The 21648-nt window shown below is 57.8% G+C and overlaps 1 protein-coding gene across 19 annotated transcripts in view; it reads left to right on the top strand.

Moving 5' to 3' along the window:
• The window catches only part of TNS3 (tensin 3), a 200610-nt gene extending 179247 nt beyond the window's left edge, over nt 1-21363 (top strand). For all 19 annotated transcript variants that reach the window (XM_082692739.1, XM_082692741.1, XM_082692740.1 and 16 more), the window contains 10 exons: nt 227-855; nt 1381-1467; nt 3738-3869; nt 7216-7311; nt 7960-8037; nt 8531-8608; nt 15854-16022; nt 17403-17471; nt 17574-17600; nt 18888-21363. In XM_082692739.1, the coding sequence (XP_082548865.1) occupies nt 227-855; nt 1381-1467; nt 3738-3869; nt 7216-7311; nt 7960-8037; nt 8531-8608; nt 15854-16022; nt 17403-17471; nt 17574-17600; nt 18888-19032 (1510 nt within the window). In that variant the 3' untranslated portion in view covers nt 19033-21363. The remainder of the gene's footprint in view (nt 1-226; nt 856-1380; nt 1468-3737; nt 3870-7215; nt 7312-7959; nt 8038-8530; nt 8609-15853; nt 16023-17402; nt 17472-17573; nt 17601-18887) is intronic.
• The last annotated feature ends 285 nt before the right edge of the window (nt 21364-21648 follow it).

Raw genomic sequence — 21648 nt, 5'->3', positions numbered from 1 at the left:
GTGAAGGCCAAGGAAGGAGGGGGCAGGGCAGGTGTCCACTGGTGTGGGGGGCAGAGCATCTGGGGTGCGCGGTGATGGGGAGGGGAGAACGGCAGTGTCTGACTTCCGACATCTTGGGCCAAGCCTCAGCACCAGTGCCCATCCCTGTCCTCACTGTCCACAGGACCCTTGGTGGCCTTGGGGCATCTCCTAGGACGGCGTTCTGATTGCTGCATGTTTCCCACAGCCCTTCTTCGGCCGAGCTCCCGTGGGTGGAGAGCAGCCCCAAGGCCACCCCAGCTCTGCTGGGGAGCAGCCGACCGGCAGGAAGTCTCAGCGCTGAAGAGTTCTCCAGCCCCGGTCCTGACGGCCCCGGGCGGCCCCACCGCCCGCCTGCGGAGTTCCAGGCCTCTTTCCACAACCATGAGCTGTCCCTGGCAGAGCCCCCCGAAGCTGTGGGCCCCCCAGGTGGCCAGGCCTTCCTGAGCTTCGGCACGGCTCCCGTGGGAAGCGGCCTTCCCCCGGCAGAGGACCCAGGGGCCTTGCTGGCTCATTCCCACGGAGCCCCCCAGGCCCCTGGCACCCCGCGGACAGCGGCGGCCGACAACGGCTTCCTGTCCCACGGCTTTCTCACGGTGACGCCTGGCCACAGCAGCCACCACAGCCCGGTCCTGCCGGGCCAGGGTCTGACCCTGCCCGGGCAGCCGCCCCTTCCCGAGAAGAAGCGAGCCTCAGAGGGGGACCGGTCTTTGGGTTCGGCCTCCCCCTCCTCCAGTGGCTTCTCCAGCCCGCACAGTGGAAGCACCATGAGCATCCCATTCCCAAACGTCCTCCCGGACTTCCCCAAGCCTCTGGAGGCCGCAGCGCCCTCCCCAGGTAGGCACGTGTCAGCCATGGTGGGCACCTGCCCCCCTGACCCCGTGTGCATTCACTCAGTTGGGGCGGGGGGCTGGGATTCAGGGCGGCAACTTGAGAGACAAGCCCAGAGCGGCCCATCGGGGTGTTTTTCTTTGTTGTCCTCTGTGGCCCTCTGCTCTGCACACGGCCCCGTCAGCTTCTGTTTCTCCCACCACTCGGAATCCTCGTTCTTTGAAAATAACCTTTTGTTCTCGAGTTCAGTAAGTTCATCCAGTATTTAATGCAAGAGTTCAGATGTGTAAGACGAGGCTCCGGCAGGATTAAGCCACACTGCACTGGCCGCGTGTCACGCTGGGTCTGTGCTGCGTGTGTTGGGAAGCATGCGCTGCCTACTGCACCCCAGCCGGTCCCCACGGGGCCAGACGGCGCTCCTTCCCCGAGACACGCCGTCCCTGCCCTGGGCTGGACTTAGAGCACTGGGCTCCATGCGATGTGACAGGTGGCAATAAACCGTCCAGAGAGTTCTTGCCTTCTCTCTCTCAGATAACCCGGGTGATAAGCACGTGTCCGTGAACTTCGTCCAAGACACATCCAAATTCTGGTACAAGGCGGATATCTCCAGAGAGCAAGGTGCGTGGGCGGGGCGGGACCTCGGGGAGGCGACGTCGGAGGGGCACGGCCCCGGGGTGAAGGGTTAGGGCACCCCCGCGGAAAGTGTGACAGGCCGTCCCGGGAAGAGGTTCCCTGTTCCTGTCTGGGACCTGAGCCACAGGGGCCAACGGTCAGGAGGAAGGACAGAGGTCTCTCCAACACCCCGACGTCTGTGCATCTACGTTTGTCTGCGGCAAACAGACATGCGCTCGCCAAGGGGGCGTGTGCCGGGTGTAACCTCGGGCCTCACACTCGTGCTGCACGGCATCTGTGTGTGCGCTCCTGCCCCAACATCTGACATCTGTGTTTGATCCACTAATGCCACTCCTTCCGCAGGATGAATGAAAGAGGGGTCTGGGCAGGAGGCGGTCCTATGAGGCAGCCCCAGGGGCGAGCCCCTGCCATCTCACAGCAGGGTTCGCAGGGTGGCTGGGACAGGCTGGTCATCCCCAAGATCCTCCCAGAGGAACCCCGGGGACTGCTGGCAGGCGTGGGGCTGAGCAGGGACAGCATTTTGGGGAGAAAGTCATCTGGTGTCGTCCTGAGCCTTTTTCCCCACCTGCCTGGAAAAAAAGAGTTAAGTCGCAGGCAATCAGCACCATTCTGCTTTCTCTCTGGAATTCTTCTATTCAATTAAGTAGCTCATAAAAATGGTAAGAATGTGCCTTTCTTCCCCTGAGCTCAAGGAACCTATTGTCATGTTTTGTGGGGGGGGGGGGTGGCCCGCGGCCCAGAGAGCCCTCTGATTCCCTGATTTGGCCTTTGGGGCAGTGCTCCTCAGCTCGGTCCGGGCTCTGCATGGCCGAGTGCTGCGTTGTTGTCCCCTCCCTGCCCGTGGTATGGGAGCCCCCGAGATGGAGGCTGTGAGCCCAGCACCTTGTCCAGCCAGAGGGGCTCTGAAGGGCCTGTGACATGCCATGTTCCAGAAAATTCTGTGCAGACCACCTGCTCCACTGGTGCACGTCCGGGCTGGGCAGGCCGGCCGGGCTGCCGGAGCAGCTGGGGCTCCACCTCGGAGGCAGGTGGTGAGTGCCAGGGATGTGCCTTTTTCTGGAAAAGCTACAGTGGAACGTCAGGGACACGCAGGAGGAATGGGAGGTGAAAGTGGGATAGCGTCTTCGGGGATGCAGCTGGTCCGTATCCCCGTGGCCGGGTGGATTGCTCAGGATTTTTCCTAAACCGAATGTAAAAATGCCACAGGAGGAGAGAGGACCACCAGGCAGAGTAGAGACAGAATAGAGCTGTGTCGGCAGCCCTGGCTGGGCCTCTGCTGTGGGGCTCTGGAAGCACCAGCTGCGGGAGGCGGTGGAGACCTCACAGGGGAATGGGAGACCCTCACGGGCCTCATCGCCCTGCAGGACGGGTCCCCCTTGTTCTGTTTCAGAACAGGGTCTGACATTGTCCTCAAGCTCTTCTCCGTCTGTGGCCCATGATGCTGGGGCACCTCTGTCCACCCCCCCCACCTCCAGCGAAATAAGATCATGAAGTTAAATGGGGAAACCAAAACGCCTGGTGAGGTATAGCAGGGTTGAAGACAGGTCATTTGTCAGAAATCTGTTCCTGCGCCCGCAGAATAGTGCATGCCCAGCCCCCAGATGCAGGCATCGGCCATGAGCAGAAGCCTGCTGGGGTCCGTGGGCGCCACCTCCCCACCAGCCCCGGCACCCTTGGACTTGGTCATTGAGGTCAAGTACGGGCCCTCCCAGGGCTGCGCCAAGCCCATGGGGTGAATCGTGGGATTTGGGTTAAACATTCAGTAACTTTTGGGGGGCCATCCTTTCGATCTTTCTGTCTGCTCGGTTGGAAGGACTCAGTCTGAGTACAGTGCCACACGGGCATCAGGCAGGGCTGCGCGAGGACGGGAGAGAGCTTCGAGGACGGGAGAGAGCCTCGCACCTCGCCTCTGCCCAACCATGCCATGCAGACTGGGACTTGGCCCACGCACTTGGGCTGGCGGTTGGACCACATTCCTGGGCGGTCAACTGTGGGCCATCACCTGTGCCTCACCAGTGCCACGGACAAGCAGGAGTCATGTGTGCCAGATGGTGGGGGTGGGGGGTGTGCTCTCTGCAGCCTCAGCCATCAGGCTCCCCTTGAAAACAATGTGTCGTCACCGAGACCCTCACCCTACCCCAGAGGCCTGTGCCTGCTCCCTCCGACCCAGTTTGCAAAAACACTCGTCTGCCACATGTGCAGGCAGGCCGCGTGGGCCCCGGCAAACGTGTGAGTGTCTCTGCTTCCCTCCCCAGCCATCGCCATGCTGAAGGACAAAGAGCCGGGCTCATTCATCGTCAGGGACAGTCACTCCTTCCGAGGAGCCTACGGCCTGGCCATGAAAGTGGCTACTCCTCCCCCTTCCGTCCTGCAGCTCAACAAGAAAGGTAGGGACCCAGGAGCTGATGGGGCGTGCTCACCTGCCTGCGAGGTCTGTGGCTTACGCATACGGCTGTATGTTGCTGGGGGACTTTACGGACATGGCTCTGAGTTTCTTTGCAGTCTCTGTGTTGTTCCAGTATGGCCCCCTCAGGACTGGCCTTGTGCAAGCAACATCGTTAATGATCTGTGGAGTTTAGTTCTTTATTGCTGTGAATGAGTGATATGTTCCCTTGCTCGGCTGCTGGAATGATGGAAATGGGCCTCACCAAGGCCCCGGGGCCCCATTCTGCCCCAGGAAGCGTAATAAATTCCTGCCCCTTCTCCCCGACCGTCTCTTCAGTGTCTGCAGACAGGCACGTTCCTTTTTCCTCTTATGAAAGGCAGTGGCCTGTGCATGCTTTCTCGCACCGACCCCCCGGAGAGCGTTTTGCTGGATTAAGAGTGACGCTGGATCATGAGCCCCAGGGGTGTCCCCACGGCCCTCCACCCCATGAACCATGTGCGGCTGAGTTCAGATCTCTGCTCCCTCTCCTGGGTACTTTCCATCACGGACATGACCATGTGCAGAGAAGGTCGCGAGGGCTGCGTGTGTGGTGAATGTTCTCATGAGCAAACAGGCGTGTGCCTACAACCAGGAGACAACCTCGGGGGAGCCCCTGCACCCCTCCTGTGCGCCACGCTCCATCAGCCCGCTGCGACCTTGCGCGTATCCCAGAGACCATAGATTGGGCTCTGTGAGGCCCTCGGGGCTGGCCACGTGTCCTTCCGATGTCCTACTGTCTGTCCTTTTCCTGCCCACCATTCCTGCAAGAATCCCTGTGTGCTGTGGTCTCTGGGAAGTGTGAGTGCTGGGTGTGTTGGGGTGTCTGAGGGGGACTGACTCACTCTAGAACATTGGTCAGTTCGTGCTGACAGCAGCTCTGGCGTGGAATCATGGGGTCCCAGGGTCTTTCCCGCCCTCCCCTGGTGACAAGCTCCGTCCCCAGCTACACCTGCCCCTTCCTCTGTGCCCCGACGGACACACACCATCCATGTCGCCCAACCTGCCGCTGCGGACAGGACACTTGCTAAGTAGAAGGGAGAGTTACAGCATCTTCCTCTTAACCAGCGAAATAGCAATCCCTAAACATAGCGGTTTTGCCCCTTTTCAGCTCTGCATCAGAGAACTAATATGTATTCTTTCATGAGGTTCTTCTGCTGCCTTCTAAGATTCATTGTTTCTACTTATAAGACTGTGGTAACTGTCACTCTGACGGCTTTCCAGGGATCGCAGGCCCGCCTTGGAGACACAGCAGGCACGTGTGTCGGAATAAGGTGATTCGCAGTACGCGTATCCCTGTGGCGCGTATTTCGATAATGCGTATAGCTCTGGTGCACGTCAGACGAGCTTCCAGGCTTCTCGGTGGGCATGAAAGTCACGTTTACTCTGTGCTGTGGTCCACGAAGTGTGCAACGGCGTGTTGTCTCAAAAAGCAGACACACGCCTTAATGAAAAAACACTTTGGTGGGAAAGCCATCTGAGCGTCCCAGCTGTCTAATCCCAGGTCACAGTAACAAGTGTAATAATAATGAAAAAGCTGGAAATACTGCAGGAAATACCGGCCTGTGACACAGGGACGTGAAGTGAGCATATGCCCTTGGAAGAATGGCTTCTGGAGACTCCCCTGAGGCAGCGTAGCTGTCAGTAGTTCATAAAAAACGTCACGTCAGGAAGTTCCAGGGGGCGGGCTCCTTGTCTGGGCGGCAGGCTCATCACCGGGCACAGGGGTGTCCGGATAAGCAGAGTCGGAGCTCACACATTTAAGGAGCAAAAGGACACTGGCCTGCTTCACTCACGTGCTGCGTCCAGGACCCGAGAGGTGGACAGGAAGCCTGGATGGAGACTGTGCTCACAGCGTCCAGGAGCAAGTGACCTTGGAGCCGTGCCTGGAAGGACGTGAGGTTCGGTGGCTGAGGCGTCAGCTGAGGGGCTCTCAGGGAACCGAGGTGTCTGCCGTGGGGGCAGCGGAAGGGGCGGGATGCAGGGACTCAGACCCACATCTGGACGTTGCTGTCTGCAAGTGAAGGAGGAGGAGGCTTCATGTACATCGAGTAGGACAGCTGAGCCTGGAGAGGAGCCCAGCGGGAGAAGCCCCAGCAGTCCTGAGCAAGGACTCGAGCTGGAGAGTCTCCAGAGGGGAGTACTTGGTGTCTGTGGACAGGGTCCGCAAGGAGAGTGGGGACAGGCGCTGCAGAGCGTGTAGGGCTCTTGCTCCATGGAGACTGCAAGCTGGTGTCCTTCCTGCACATGCTGTGGCTTCAGAGATGCGGACAGTGCCGTGTGCATGTTCTCGCCTCCCGCTGGGCACAGACCTCTCAGGCCAACCTTGACTCAGCCCAAAGGTGAAGGTTACAAAACATCACCGGTGTCTCTGAAATCTTCACTGGCTGCCTGTCCTCGCCCAGCCCTGGATTTGGCAATTGGCTGTCATGGTGCAGGGGGAGTTAAAGAGGGAAGAGTGTGGCGAGTCAGCACCCACCTCTGGTTCCCAGAGACTGGGCCGTGACAGACGTCCAGGACAAATCTGTTCTCTGGGCAGCCAGCGGCTGGCCATCCCACTGAGACACCTGTCCCTGGAGCCTGTGTCCCCTTCAGTGTGGAAGACGCGGATCCTTCTCCCACAGCCGAGGTGGCACGCTGCTCCTTTCCACTCATGTGTTCGCCACAACCTGCCACGGAGTCGGACCGTCGCCCTTCCTGCCAGCCCTCCCCATCACCCCTGACGTGCCCGCTGCTGCTGTCCGTCAGCCTGTGTGGGAGCTGCCCATGGGCCAGGCGGGCGACCAGACTGACTGCCAGCTGGTGCCACTGTCGGTGGTTTCCAGCTCAGTTGGGTGGTTTTCTGGATGCGCCCGTCTTCAGATGCTGAGGCCGGTGGGGGGCAGCGGCGATGTTCTGTCTGGTCCCAGTGACGGAGGGCTTCCTTCCTGGGGGTCTGCCATGGGGCTCCTGGCTGGCCCCTTCCAGCTCCCGTCAGTGGCTTGTTCTCGGGCATCACCTTGCGTCCAGATGCTTCTGGTTTCTCCTGTTACGAGGGGAAGGGTCTAGATGGCATATTTCTGACTCATCCCTGCACTGGGGATGCTTGCAGAATGTGTGAGGGTCCGTCCCCGGGACCCCTGCACTTGTGGACATGTCACCGTGGGGGGCTCTGCTCTCATCCCCAGGGTGCTGCTTGGCAGCCCACCGACGCCAGCAGCCTGGCTCCGGGGGCCCCTCCCTTTAGCTGGTGCTCTGTCCCTCTCTCCCCTCCTCCCATGCTCTTATTTTTTAAGTTCTCTTTTTTCTTTCTTTTCAATCTCTCACCGCAGCGGGGGATCTGGCCAATGAACTCGTTCGGCACTTTCTGATCGAGTGTACCCCGAAGGGAGTGCGGTTGAAAGGGTGCCCCAACGAACCCTATTTCGGTAAGTGGCTGTAAGGTCCCACTTGGCATTCTAGCCCACGCCAGAATGGTGTGCACCCCCACTGCTGCCCCGAGAGGCGGGGCCGTCCCCTCCCATGCTCCGGGCTCCCCGTGCCCTCCCCCGAGTTACCATCTCTACGATAAACTGGGTGGGGAGTTGTTCTGAAGGCTTTTTCAGACCCAAATACATGGCAGGCAGGTGGCGTCCTCGCAGGCAGGCCCGCAAGTGGGGTCTGGGTGAGAGCCGGAGAGATGGCCGTTCCTCTCCGTGAGAGGAGCCCTTGCCGGCCTCGCAGGCTTGCCAGGATGCACCCAGACGCACAGTCCCAGCCTCCAGGAGCACATGGCAGGGACCACGGAGGCATCTGGGCTGTGGTCCCAGACTCCCATCGACGGCCGACATCCTCTGTAGAAGTCAGCACCTGCGTGTCTTGGCCAAGAGTCACCGCAGTTCCTTTACATAGCTTCTAGCTGTCTTGTGGGACTGGTCACATCACTGAAGCTTTGCACCAAGTCCCGCAATAACAGAGCGTTAGTTCTAAGAGCAGACGCGCTTGCCCCCCTGCAGGGGCTTCCTGCAGCGGCATGTGGGTGGAGCGGGCGGTGTGTGGGGCCCCGCTAACCCCCTTCTGCTGTTCACCCGTTCCAGGGAGCCTGACGGCTTTGGTATGTCAGCATTCCATCACGCCCTTGGCTTTGCCCTGCAAGCTGCTCATTCCAGACCGAGGTACGGGGGGGGATCCTCTGTAGGGCCTGCCTGTCCATGTGTGTGTGGGGAACGGCGGTGTCGGGTCCATGAGGACGTGCCCACAGAAGTTGGACCGGAGTCGTCCTCTGTTGTGTGCCCTGTGGGTCAACCCCAAAGAGCGTCCCGTGGTCCAGCCTAGTTGGCAGAGGCAGGCCCTGGTGACGCCGTCACCTCACGTGACTACAGTGTCATTTGGCCGTACTTCCCACCTTCCTGGGCAGCCTTGGTGTCATGTGATTGTAGTAGATTCTGTAGTGACTGGTTTATGGCGTAGGTACGTGCGATTTGCTCTCTGCAGTGGTTCCTGAGAGCGGAGAGAGACATCTTGCTGGACCGTGTCGCCCCCTCCACCTGCTCAGAACGCCGGGGGTTGTCACCGCCTGGGAACCCAGGCCCCGAGTGCCACCCTGTTCTAACGGTTCTTCCTCGGGGAGCCGGACTCATGCCTGCGTTTTCTTTCTCCTTCCTGCAGATCCGTTGGAGGAGATCGCCGATAGCTCTCCCCAGACGGCGGCCAACTCGGCCGCAGAGCTGCTGAAGCAAGGAGCAGGTCAGTCGCTGGCTTCGTGTCCGCCGGTCCTAGTTCCTGCGTGGAAAGGGGGCCTCCTTGGGTCTGTGGGTTTCCTTCCTGCTGCGTACATGAAGGAGATCCCTTTTGGGGGGCCCCCCAGGCTGGGGGCCACAGCGAGTGTGGACGGACAGAGCGAGGCCTCCCCGGGCTGGAAATAACCGCACTGTGGACAAGACGAGGGACTGTAGGAGAAAGCCAGGTCCTGGGTTTTGTCTGGGGAGAAGGCAGGGAGCCAGTTGTGAGGGCCCAGACCCCCCCCCCCAGCCGTGAGTGTAAGAGCTCGTGGGCCTAACTGAGCAGCCGACAGCATCGTCCCATTTGCCCACAACCCAGGGTGACACAGACCCCCGGACAGTGAGTTTGCCTGGGCACCTGTTTTTTTTTTTTTTAACTAATAAACTTTATGAAGTTTTAGAGCAGTTGTGGGTTCACGGCAACATTGAGAGGTTTCCCACAGACCCCCTGCCCGATGTTCCGCATTATGGTGTCCCCCGCCAAAGGGTACCTTTGTTCTGTGAACCTATGTTACGCGTTGCTGTCCCCGAGTCTCCACTGGGGCATTTGCTGTCATCAGGGTTCCAGATTGTGGCTGTTTCTAATAGGTGTGCTTTCGCACCCCATCGATGTTTTAATTTGCATTTCCATGATAACACGTGACAGGGATCTTCTCTTTGCCGCTTAGGTCTGTTAAGGTTTCTGGTCTGTTTTTTCATTGGGTATTTTTCCTCTTGTTGAATTTTAGAAGTTGTTTGTATATTTTGGAGACCAGTCCTTTATCAGATACGTCTTTTGAAGATATTTTCCCCCAATCCGTGGCTCATCTTCTCATTCTTTTGACATTGTCTTCACAGAGTGGAAATCTTTAATTTTAAGGACATCCGGTTTATCTTTTCTTTCTTTCGTGGGTCATGCCTTTGGGGTTGTCTCTAGTAAGTTTGTCACCAAATCCACAATGATTTGGATTTTCTTCTATGTGATCTTCTGGAAGTTTTATACTTTTACATTTTACATTCCAGCCTGTGACCCACAGCGAGTCAGTGTTTGGGAAAGGTGTGAGGTGTGTGTTAGCATCCTCCGTGGAAGACGGGACCTCCGCTCCATTGTATTATCTTTACTCTTCGGTCGAGGATCAGCTGACTGTACTTACGCGGGTCTCTTTCTGGGCGCCCAGTGTTTTCTACTGATCTATTTGTCTGTTCTTTTGCCCATAACACCGTTGTGACTACTGGCTTTCCAGTAAATCTTCAAATCAGGTAGTGTCAGTCCTCCCCAGGCTGCTGCCCCGTCAAGCATGTGTTGGCTCTTCTTGGTCTTTTGCTTCCATATAAACTCTAGAATCCATTGGCCAATGTCCACAAAATAACTTGCTGGGATTTTTATTGGAGTTGAATTGTATCTATAGATCAAGTTGGGAAGAACCGCCATCTTGACAAAATTGCGTCTTCTTATCCATGAACATGGACTCTCTGTCCGTTTATTTAGTTATTTTGTGTTTTTCATCGAAGTTTTACAGTTTTCCTTGTGACTCTTTCTTGTACCTAATTTTATTAAATTTATACCGAGGTATTTCACCGGGGGCTGCGAATGTACATTGGATTGTGTATTTAGTTCCAAATTGTGATTGTTCTCTGTGGGCAGGAAAGGGATCGACGTCTATATTAATCTTGTTTTCTGCATTGTGATGTAAGGACAGTCCCTTGCTCGCTGTTGCCACATTTGATGCAGGCTTCGTGGCCCCAGTGTAGGTGGGCTGTGGATACGGCCAAGGCCACAGGGCTCCTGTGGGTCTGCAGCTGTGAGGGAACCGAGTTCCCCATGGTGGACGTTTGCTCTTGGAAAGGTTGGGAAAGGAATGTCAGCGTCTGGTTGGATCGATAGCGATACACGCGTTATCAGTACCTACCTCACAGCCATGTGTCGGAGGTCAGTGCGATCTACAGCTCTTTTCTTGTTTCTGACTCTGTACGATGCGCATGGTTCTCTCGTGCAGTTTCTCTCTGTGGATCTCCCTGTCACTATGCCTGTTGCTCAGCTAAAATCCATCTCTCTCTCAACAAATAATGGAGTATTGAACTCTTTTCAGACCGTCCTTGAGGGATACGTTCTGTGTGTCCAGAACGAGGGTGACGTGCTTTGCGCCAAACAGCAACGTGTTAGAACGTGGAGGTCCAAAATGAGGAGCGTGGGCTGTGTCAGCCCTGGGTTCAAGTCCAGGCTCTACCACACAGGGTTTGGACTACTCAGCCACGTGGACCTTGACGTGATGATGATAATGATCTCTCCCAACAGCGTGGCTGCAAACACCACGCGAATCAGACATTGAAAACCACCATGGGAGCTGAGACAGGGGCACTCACACAGGTTGTTGTGGTGTTATCCCTGCTGTGTTTGCACGGAAAATGCTCTTCCTGGCCCAGGAGACATGGCCCTTCCTGTGGCCTCACTCTTACCTGGCACGGGCCACAGTGGGGTGCCCGATGTCTCCGGGCTGCATGTGCTCAGCCTGGGGTTTCACTGCCCCCCATGTCTCGATGCTCTGCACTTGGCCCAGGAACCTCTTAGACAAGGCCCTCTTGCATTTCTCCCTCGGCTTCTTGGTTACCGTTTTTCCCAGTTAATGTCCAGTTAATAAATGTATCAGTGCATTCGCTAATCGTCCTTAGGAACCATTGTGGCCCTTGTGGTTGGATATTACAGCTTCTCCTACTCCTGCTTATCAATGATCTAACTTCACAGTCTTGTTGAAGAGCGCCTGGCAGGCACCAGTAGTGTTAGATCATGTGCTGTTCTGAAGAATGGCAGATCCCAGGACTTGAGGCGGGCCCTGGAGACCACATGTGAGCCTCGGAGCTGTGCGTTAGCACATGACGGCGCGATGCCTGTGTCCTTTTAAAATTGCATGTTTCTAAGACGTCCGCGCAGCTCATTTCATGGGGACAAGGCAAGGCGTGGAATCAGGACACGGATCTGTGTCTTGAGTGAGGACAAAACAGCCGCGAGCTCGCAGAGGCCCTGCGGTTATTGGAAAAAGCGTAGGAAGGCAGTCAGACTGCCCCATCAGCGATCGCCTCGAGGGAACTGATTTTTTTCCCCCAGATTAAATTTTTTTTCTTTAAGATTTTATTTATTTATTTGACAGACAGAGGTTACAAGTAGGCAGAGAGGAGAAGCAGGCTCCCCGACGAGCAAAGAGCCCTACGTGGACCCCAGGATCATGACCTGAGCTGAAGGCAGAGGCTTTAACCCACTGAGCCACCCAGGTGCCCCCCACCCACAGATTAAATTTTGTGAGTGTCCTCATTCACCCCAGGGCTTGAATTGTCCTGTGTGGAGCCCCTCCCTGTCAAGCTGAGGGAGCAGCACTCAGGAGTGTGAGCAGACACGGGCAGCCCTGGTGGGGGGCGGTGCACGCTACCCTTTTCTCCAGTGGCCAAGGGCTTTCTGGGTCATTCCTATCTCTGACTGTTGGCGTTTTGTCTCTTCTTTGTTGGCGTTGAAGCCGTGGGATACAGTCCATCCCGAGAAGAAGGGACAGACCTCTTGCACATTTCCCAGAAGTGTTACGCTGTGTCCTTAACTTACCAGATTGTGAAGGATATTTTCTTTATAAAAGCAGTAGAAGTTCTTTAAATTAAGAAAAGGAAGGCACGCCCGGGTGGCTCAATCCTTAAGCATCTGCCTTCAGCTCAGGTCATGATCTCAGGGTCCTGGGATCGAACCCTACATCGGGCTCTCTGCTCAGCGGGGAGCCTGCTTCTCCCTCTCTCTCTGCCTCCCTCTGCTCCCCTCTGCTCATGCTCTCTTTCTGACAAATAAATAAAATCTTGATTTAAAAAAAAAAAAAAAGGAGACTCGGAAGAGAGAGGAGAAAGGTGAACTGCCAGAGGCCAGACACCCTGGAAGTTTTTCCGTATCTCGCTCCAAGTAAGAAGTTCTCCCTTTCATCCACACACCACACAGGTCTCGTTTCCAGCAGCTGCACAATGGTCTGTCTTATTCCTGCTTCTTGATACTAGAAACAACCCTTGGGAGGCTGCCTTTCCTCATTATGTCCTTGTCTCTGAATCTTGCATTGCCACCTTTGGACCCGGTTCCTGGACACAGTAGGGCTGAGGGAGGCTGTGTGTCCCTGAGGCTTTGTTTCCTGTGGGTATGACAGGTGTGGCCCCATTCACAGGAGGCAGCCCTGCTCCACAAGGCGACCCCTACCCCTGGCAGGGCCATCAGGTAGAATTAGATGTTGGTGTCCAGGCTATGTAGACAAACCCTGGTCACCCTGTGCTCCCCCTCCCCACTGGAGAGCAGGGCTCTGGGACCCGTGTGCTTGGCAGACCCACCCTGGCTGTGGTTTGGCAAGGGACAGCTTCCCTCCTCTGCTCTGAGGAAAGACCCCATGGCTCTGCTGTCAAGGGTGAGATTCCCCACGCCCCAACTCCTTATTGAAAGGGCCGTGTGTGGTTCCACAAGGGCTGGTGGGAGCCCGTTCTTTAGACCCAGGCTGTGCCCATTTTGTGGGATTCACTGCGTGTGGTTCCACAAGGGTTGGTGGGAGCCCGTTCTTTAGACCCAGGCTGTGCCCGTTTTGTGGGATTCACTGCAGTTAGATCAGAATTCCTCATCTTGATTTTGGAAATGCTCACAGGAATGCTCATGAAATCGAAGGCAGGCCATCCACCCTCCGAAAATCACATGGTCTTGAAGTTTCCAGGCACCCGTCCAGTTCCTGCTCAAACACGCACACTTTCCTTGTATACTCGTGACGATAGCGGGACGTGGTTTTATCCTGCTTTCCCATCCGCCTCTCACGTCTTTCTGGTTTTGTGAACAGTTGACATACCATCGCTGCCCAGGCCTGCGGCACACAGCTAGAGGATTTGATGATCTAAGTTTCGAGGTAGTCACCTCCAGAGGCTCAGATCGTGTCCATCTTCTCATGCGGATACAATACAAGGAGGAAAGGAAAGAAAGGTTCTCCTTGTACGAGAAATCCTAGGACTCACTCTCTTCATATGTTTCCCGTGGGCCACACGGAGCGTCGGCTGTGGCCGCCACACCCCCCTTTCCCATGTTCTCATCGCCGTACATGCGGCAGGACCCCCGTCTGCTGGCTGCTCAGTTTTCCCTGGGGATTCATCGATCCATTCCATCTTCCTGCTAAGTCAGCACGCGCCTCCAGTATCCCCACCTCGGAGATGGTTGTCTGCCGTGGTTATGGAAGATTTCTCCTTCTGAGTCTTCTTGGAACGGGGACCTATGGGACCCCGAGCCTCCTGATAAAGATAGCCACGTTATCTGGAAGGACAGTCAGGGTTGACCCGGCATTTCATTGGAGCGTGGTGGGCATGGGGCGCTGGGCAGTCACGGTCATAATGAACCAGCATGCGCTCTGTCCTGAGACGACCCGTGTAAACCCCTCAAGTCCAGGTGGCAGCTGGAGTGCGGGTCACCCCCAGTCCTGCCGCTTCCCTCAGGTCGGTACCAATCAGCCGGAGGGAGCCAGTGCTTCTGCGACTCCTGCCCACACCCCAAGCATCCCTCTGGGTGAGAGTGCACAGGTGTGACCTCCTGAAGGTGTGTCTGCTGTGAGGACAGGCACATGGTGTCATCTGCAGGCATCACCTGTGGCTGAGGGCGCTCACACTCAGCCTGCAGGCCTCACGGTAGAATCCACAGCGCACGCTCAGGAACATCCGGCGTGTCTCACTGAGCGCGCCCCATTGACATTGCGGCAGCAGCAGAAGCAGCATAGAGCTGTGGCGGTGTGAACACCCAGGGGCTGCGAGGCTGCTGGACCGCTTCTCGGGGTCTCCAGGCCACTGTGCCCTCTTCCGCACAGGACAGGTGCAGATGGGCGGAGATGGGCTCTGGAAAGTGCTCTCCACAGCCCAAGATGCAGGGATCGTCCTCAGAGTGCACAGCATTAGCAGAGCCCGGAGGCCCGAAAACGGTTGCATTTGAGAAAGGAAGTTCCCTGTCACGGCTGCCTGGCGGCACAGGGCGTTTCTGGCTGGTACCGGGTTGCCGTCTCAAGCTGCTCTTGGTGAGGGCAAGGGAGTGGTTCAGGGAACTTTGTAGGGGAAAGCTGGGGTCTCAGAGGAAACTCACTGCTGATGGCGAGTTCGGGGCTGTGCCCCTAGAGGAAGTGGGGTCACCCCCTGCAGTGAGCATGGCCGGCTCCGTGCAGGGTGGACAGTCTCGCTGAAGACCCCATCCGCCGGCCTCAGGCTGCGTCCTTCCCGAGAGGCTTTCTAGAATCTGCTCCTTCCCTTCTCCTGGGCCTTTCCACTTGGGCCTCTGCAGTGGCTCTGATGATAATTCGGTTCTGGTGGTTTTTCCCCGTGACCTCAGTGGGACCCTGGCCAACATGCTTGTCACACTCAGCAACCCAGGATCAAGGGCGGAGCACCGCATTCCGATGAACTCGGTGTAGACCCAGGTCTTACTTCTGAGACCCCCGGGCTTTGAAGATGAGCTGTGATTTGCCACCTTTGCCTAGAGGCCAGCAGGGACTGAGCGCTCGCAGGCCACGGACACTCGGGTGGAGCCTGGCGTCCAGCAGGGCAGGCGTCATGGGCAGCTGTTTTCTTAGGGGTGGTGGGGGGTGGAAGGGACACATTCTTGATGGCCGGCCAGGTGGGGCCATGACTCCTGCTGGGAGGGAGCCGTAGGCAGAGTCCTGAGCATCTCAGGTCAGGCCGACCTCACACGCACCCTGAAGTCCCATGTCCACCTCTGCGTGAGCTGCAGGGGTCTCAGAGGGCCATGGGCTATTCGCCAAGCCCTGCTCAGACTTGACAGTCGAATTCCCCACCCACAAGAAGCCCCAGCCCCATGGCATAGCGGGGATGTGACCCAGACAGGACGGGCCGACCCGCGCCTTCCTCACACAGCCTTTGCTCCAAGTCCGATGCCTCACGCATCGTCCCTGCTGCTCTGGGTGCTGCAGCTTCCAGCTCCATGTGTGGACGCTTCTGTGGGGTGCTGGCCCTCAGGTTTCCCTCTTGCATGTTCCCTGACCGGCGGTGTTGCTGCGGACCCACACCGGCAAGGAGGTGGGGAGGGGTCTCCGGCCCCAGTGGGGACGCAGCGACAGGGACAGCGGGAGGCTCCCGGGATGGGGCCTCTGGGCGCGTGTGTCCCGCGTCCTGCTCCATCCACATCTGTGGAATCGGTGACCAAGGGCTTTGCCTCCGGTGAACACCTGCTTCCCCGGGTGTCTTCCAGCCTGCAACGTGTGGTACCTGAACTCCGTGGAGATGGAGTCGCTCACCGGCCACCAGGCCATCCAGAAGGCCCTGAGCCTCACCCTCGTTCAGGAGCCGCCTCCCCTGTGCACGGTCGTGCATTTCAAGGTGTCGGCCCAGGGCATCACCCTGACGGACAACCAGAGGAAGTGAGTGTGCCTGGGCCCGGGCTGCGGGTGGGGCTTCTGGGCACCTGGTCAGACCTCCCGCCAAACTGCGCGTCCCCGGGACGTGGCTCTGGACGCGTCCCTCATCGGCACACCCCGTCCTTTGGGACCTCCCAGGACCTGCACGTAAACCGTGGACATTTGGCCCGAGGTCATTCTTCTTGGGAGTCAGTAAAATTGTAATAAAAAAGAAAAGGGGGAAAGGTTTGGACCTTTGAGTGTCTCACCCACACACGAGTATAGTTTTTAAACATAAAAACCTTTTAATGTGATTCTGTTAAAACACTGGGAGACGGTGGTAGAACCCCCTGTCTTTGGTTCCATGTCATTCCATCTGATTGGTGGTCGTCCGTTTCGAAGCTGCTAGGTGTTACTTCAGTATCTAGATAATGAACCATAACGTAACCATCAATGATACATTAAGACTAGCTAACGTTAGTGACAGTTACTCTCAATTGTCTCCCTGCTGTGTAGTACGTTACGATACTAAATGTTCTCTACATGGTGTTGGAATATGTAGAGAACAATGTTTCGGTGGCTTTCAGCAGAGCTGCTCCTGAGCATCTTCTACCTAGCAGATGTCCCAGGAACATGGTAGGGCCACAGGCAGGAACATAGTAGGGCCGCAGTCCAAAGGGGGAGCAGAGTCAGGTGCACGGACCACAGCTTACATGCCCCTCCTCCCAGCAGAGCCCCTGGCCTCAGGGTCAAAGGATTTCCAATGCACTTGTTATTCATTTGTTATGGAAACAGCCCTGTGTGGTTACTGAAAGAGCTGGTCCTCAGCCATAAAGGCAGAGGGATGGCAGGAGTGCCATGGGGCACAAGGGCAGCCCATTGGCTCCAGCCAGCAGGCAGCGCTGTCCCCAGGGCAGCCCCAATCTGCCCTTCACATCTGCCTCACAGCTAGTCTGTATGTTCACAATGAGCCGTCTGCTCCATCCCCCTGTCTGACGTGGGCTCCGGTCCCTGCCTGGACACCCTATGCCCAGCAAGGAAGGTTCGCTGGACATGGTCTTTGGCTGGACACCGTCTGCGGTTCTCGGGCAAGCACAGGAAGGCTGGGCTCCCTGGTTCTCCAGGGCCGTGCCAGGGCTCTGGGGTTTGGTCCTGAACCCCACGCAGCCAGCAGGGGCACAGTGTTGCTCTGCTCTGTGAATCCCTCTTGCCAAGAACCAACTTTTCCAATGCCGCTCAGCCCTGCGTCCCTTCTGCCCATTTCTGACTGGCGTCTGTGTGTTCTTCTCTCCAAGTAATCGAGTCAACCTCCATCTGCCTCTCCTTCTGGGGAGCCTGCACCGTGCGTCACTGTCCCCCTCCCGCCCACTAATAGAACCGTGTCCCCCGACCCTGTCCCGACAGGCTCTTCTTCCGGAGGCACTACCCCGTGAGCAGCGTGATTTTCTGTGCGTTGGACCCACAGGACAGGAAGTAAGATAATCTCTGTTTGTATCAAGCAGCGCGCGTGCGTCTTTTGCTTGTTAAGCGAATAAAGACGTTAACGTAACTCTTCCTCTCCTTTCTGTTTGCAAGGTGGATCACGGATGGACCTTGCTCCAGGTGGGTTCCCGGACGCCGGCGCCCTCCCCGGCACGGACCAAAGTACATGACCTTACTGAGTTCCTGCAAGGGTTTCCCGTAGGGAAATGAGAGAATCGTGCCAGCGCGTTCATGGCTTAAATACAGGGAAGCGCGTCCTTCTGTAGGAAGGGCCTCCTGGGGTTTGCTTTCCCGCTCGCTCCTCCCTGAGATGCACAGTTCCCCAGGGCCGCAGCGTGGAGCCAGTCGCACGGCTTTTTGGTCCTTTTGGGGCAGGAGCGGATGGCAGGTGCACAAGTTGGGGTAGAGGAAGGATGTCCCTTGTGAGCGACAGTGACCCGGTGCTCAGCGTTTTGTAGACGCAGGGGGAACATGGTTTCTGCTGCCCTGGCCCCGCGGCAGGACAGTCCCACTGGGCAGCAGTGTTCCCGGAATCTTCTGGAACCTTCCGGAGCTGTCTGCACCCTTCAGGCCGGCTTCCTCCATGTAACCTAAATCCGATTGCCGGGAATCGCTCGAACCACACGGGTCCCACCCTGGCACCCCGTTCACGGTCCTGTTTGTCTCGGGATCTGACAAAGTGCTCAGAGGCCCCGGCTCTGGCATGTGGGACTGGCGGTGTTCCCGTGTGTGGAGTGTGCTACCCGCTCCTAGCTCCTCGAGCCACACCCTCTCGTGGCTGGGAAGCCGCACCACTGGAATAGATGAATCCCTTGTTTTTCCAAGAGGGAGCAGGGCAAGTTTCCTGGGGATAGCAGAAGTCCCTGTGCGAGGGTCAGGGCTCACGGAGGCTCATTTGGAGAATGGCCCCGATTCCTCTAATAGTCAGACGTGCTGTTCTTTTAAACCATTTCCTTCCTTACCTGTAGTTTGTAACTGGGGTGTAGGAGGTCCAAGGGCAGGAGTGTGGGACATCCAGACAGGGGCCCTCACCTGAGCCCCCTGTGACCTGATTGCCCTACCCCAGTACCGGAGGGACCTGGCCTCCTCTGGGAGAGTCAGGCCACCAGCCGTGTGGGGGCTCTGGGACCCGCCCTGACCTGAGTCTGTGGGATCCTGGCCAGGAGAGGCCTGGGGCAGTGGCCAGGGTGTTGGCCGGGGCTGGGGCAGTGGCTGGGGCAGTGGCAGGCCATGTACCTGCCATACCTGGGGGCTTGAGGGGTGGACAGGTGTGGGCAGTGTCTGGCTGAGTGGCGGTGAGTGGTGAGTAGAGGTTGTGGGGGTGCAGGGGGAGTACACGGAGGTTTGCACCCACTCTCAGACCTTGCGGGACGCTGGCATGCTGACCTCCCACCTTCTCTGTTACAGAGTCTTCGGGTTTGTGGCCCGGAAGCAGGGCAGCGCCACAGATAACGTGTGCCACTTATTCGCAGAGCATGACCCCGAACAGCCTGCCAGTGCCATCGTCAACTTTGTGTCAAAGGTCATGATTGGCTCCCCTAAGAAGATCTGACCCCTCCCAGCCCGAGACCGCGCGGGGCTGGAGCGTCCGCTGCCGGCATCTGGCCAGCCTGACGTTCCAGCCCCACGAGGGACGGGGGCTTCTCCTCCGGCTTCACAGACCCGAGGACACACAGCCCCCCATCTGCTGTCCTTCCCCGAAACACTGCTTGCCAGCACATCTCTGTAGCCAAGCGCTTCCCGGGTGGAGGAAAGTGGGATCCACGCAGCAGGGCCGAGCAAGGACGCGGGTCCCCGTGCCCCTTGCACGCTGGCATTGATGGGAAGGAGTGCATCCAGCCCCTGGATGGCAGCCCTGGGTGACCGGGGGTGCCACCAGCCACGCGGAGGGGCTCCGTCCATCCAGCACCGGGGGAGGCCTCTCTCCCACGACAGAGACACTAGCTCACTGAGAAGGGGATGCATGTTTGCTGAAGGTCCGTGCAGGTCGGGCCCTCCCAGAAATCCGGGGGCACATGCTGGCTGCGAGGACCAGGAAGGCCACCTGGTCCCTGGGGAGGGCACCGAGCTGCCCGAGCACCCCGGCCCAGTGGGCAGTGGTGGCTCTGGCCTCCCACTCTCGCTCTGGCTCCGAATGGGGTCTCGTCCGTGAGATGAGAAGGAACATGGACATGAAGTGTCTTTTTGTGTAATTTATATTCTACTTATGCCAAATTATTTATGGTAAATTGATGGGCAGGATGGGGTCCCAGTGCTGCGAGCTGCCAGGCCGAGCCTGTGCCCACGACCCGGGGCCACGTCCCCGACAGGCCAGCCTCAGCAACCTTGACCTCCCCAAAGCTCACTGGGGATGGTTCCCGTCCGACAGACGGGTGACAAACTTTCTGGGGAGGAAGGTTCCGGAGAGCGGGTCACATTTGGGCAGAGATCGGCCCTGCTCTCCCAGGCAGTTCTGAGCCCTCTGAGCCGTTGGCCACTTGTCCCGACCTCTGCGGCCCCCGTCTGGGATCCTGCATTTCCGGCATCCTGAGCAGAGGAGGAAGATAAGGAATCCCAGTCCTCCGAGGCTGTTAGTGGCCGAGAGCCGCGCCCCTGCGTCTCCGAGCTCCCGAATCCAGATGCCAGTCACGCCACGGCTTCTACGGGTCCCCCAGGATGGACCGGGGGCTCGGTCTCCCCCGACACGGCCCAGGCACCCCATGGCTCTGGGCTCCCAGGAGCTGCCCGCTCTGCCCAAGACCAGCTCTTCGCCCCCCCCCCCCGGGCGTTGCCAGCAGGCATCACTCCAGCGGTGCGAACGTGATGTTCTGTGTTAAGTGGCTCCAAGACGGATGTGGGGAAGCGCAGAGCAGAAAGCCTCATGTCGCCAGGCGTCCGACGCAGGTGAAAGTGGGGGACGCATCTGCCGTCCGGCTCTCTCCATGCCCCAGACACAAGTGCCTCATTTCTGTGCCAAATGTTTGCCTGGTCTTCACAGACCTCTTCCCTGACAGGTGTCGGTGTGGTTGTGTGGGACACGTTGGCGTCTCCTGGGGACCCTGGGGACGTGGTCCTCAGCAGAGGCGGCTGGCATCTCGGGATTCCATTCATGGCAGAGATTCGGCCAGAGGGGACCCGAGATGCCGTCCCCAAGACGCACCTCATCCCGAGATGGCTTCTACCCAGTTTGACCCAAAGACTGCAGGTCGGGTCCCTCACCCTTCCCATGAAGAGAGGGCTAGTTTAGAAACAGAGTGCGGGTGGGTGACCCGGCCTCTAGGTCCTCCCGTACAGTCCCCGTCCCGAGCGCTCAAGAAGCCACAGCCCCTCGCTCGTGAGGCAGACCGGCCGCCTGTGGCTTTTCCTGGCCGCAGCCAGGATGTCAGGAAGTCTGCTTCCCGGTTCCTGATGAGCCGGCGTGGCAGGTTTCTTTTCCTGTTACACGTGCGTCATGCGACGCAAGAGGAACCCGGGAACTCGGGGCTCCGACCTCGGGGATCCCCACCCCCACCCCCACTCAGGCTCGGGGCCGCTCTGTGGAAGGTGCGTGGCCTCCGGGCGCTGGCGGGCAGGGGGTCCTGTCCCGGGGAGGTCCACAGTCCCCACCGCCTCACAGCCAGGGTCCTGTTAGCTCGCTCATTAACGGGTCGCTGTGTCCTCCAGTGTTAACCTGGCACCGGGGTAAGCCACACCGAATTTAAGGTCTCCGCGTGTACCCTCGGCGTCAAAGACCTCGCGTCTCCTTAGCGGCCTTATTGTTAGTGGGTATTTTTACTTTTCTTATATTGTAAAGAATATATCCAGTATGTAAATGAATGTTCTATAAACCCTTTGTATAGTCGTTTTCTCTGCTTTTCAGATACAGTCTCTATTCAGAGTATAATAAAATTATCAACGTGGTAAAGCCTCGGGGAGAATGGACTTTGTTGTGTTGAGTAGAAGTACCCAGAGGGGGTGTGCCTCTGTGAGCTTGCGTGTGTGTATGTGTGTTCACGCGTGTGCGTACACGTGTTTCAGTGGGGGTTTTATGGAGTGTTGGATTCGGTTATAAATTCACATACGGGGGCGCCTGGATGGCTCAGTAGGTTAAGCCTCTGCCTTCGGCTCAGGTCATGATTTCAGGGTCCTGGGATCCAGCCCCGTATCGGGCTCTCTGCTTAGCAGGAAGCCTGCTCGCCCCCCCTCTGCC

Source organism: Mustela nivalis (assembly GCF_964662115.1).
Source record: "Mustela nivalis genome assembly, chromosome: 12".
In the NCBI taxonomy this organism is placed as follows: domain Eukaryota; kingdom Metazoa; phylum Chordata; class Mammalia; order Carnivora; family Mustelidae; genus Mustela; species Mustela nivalis.
This window is presented reverse-complemented; position numbering and strand designations above follow the sequence as displayed.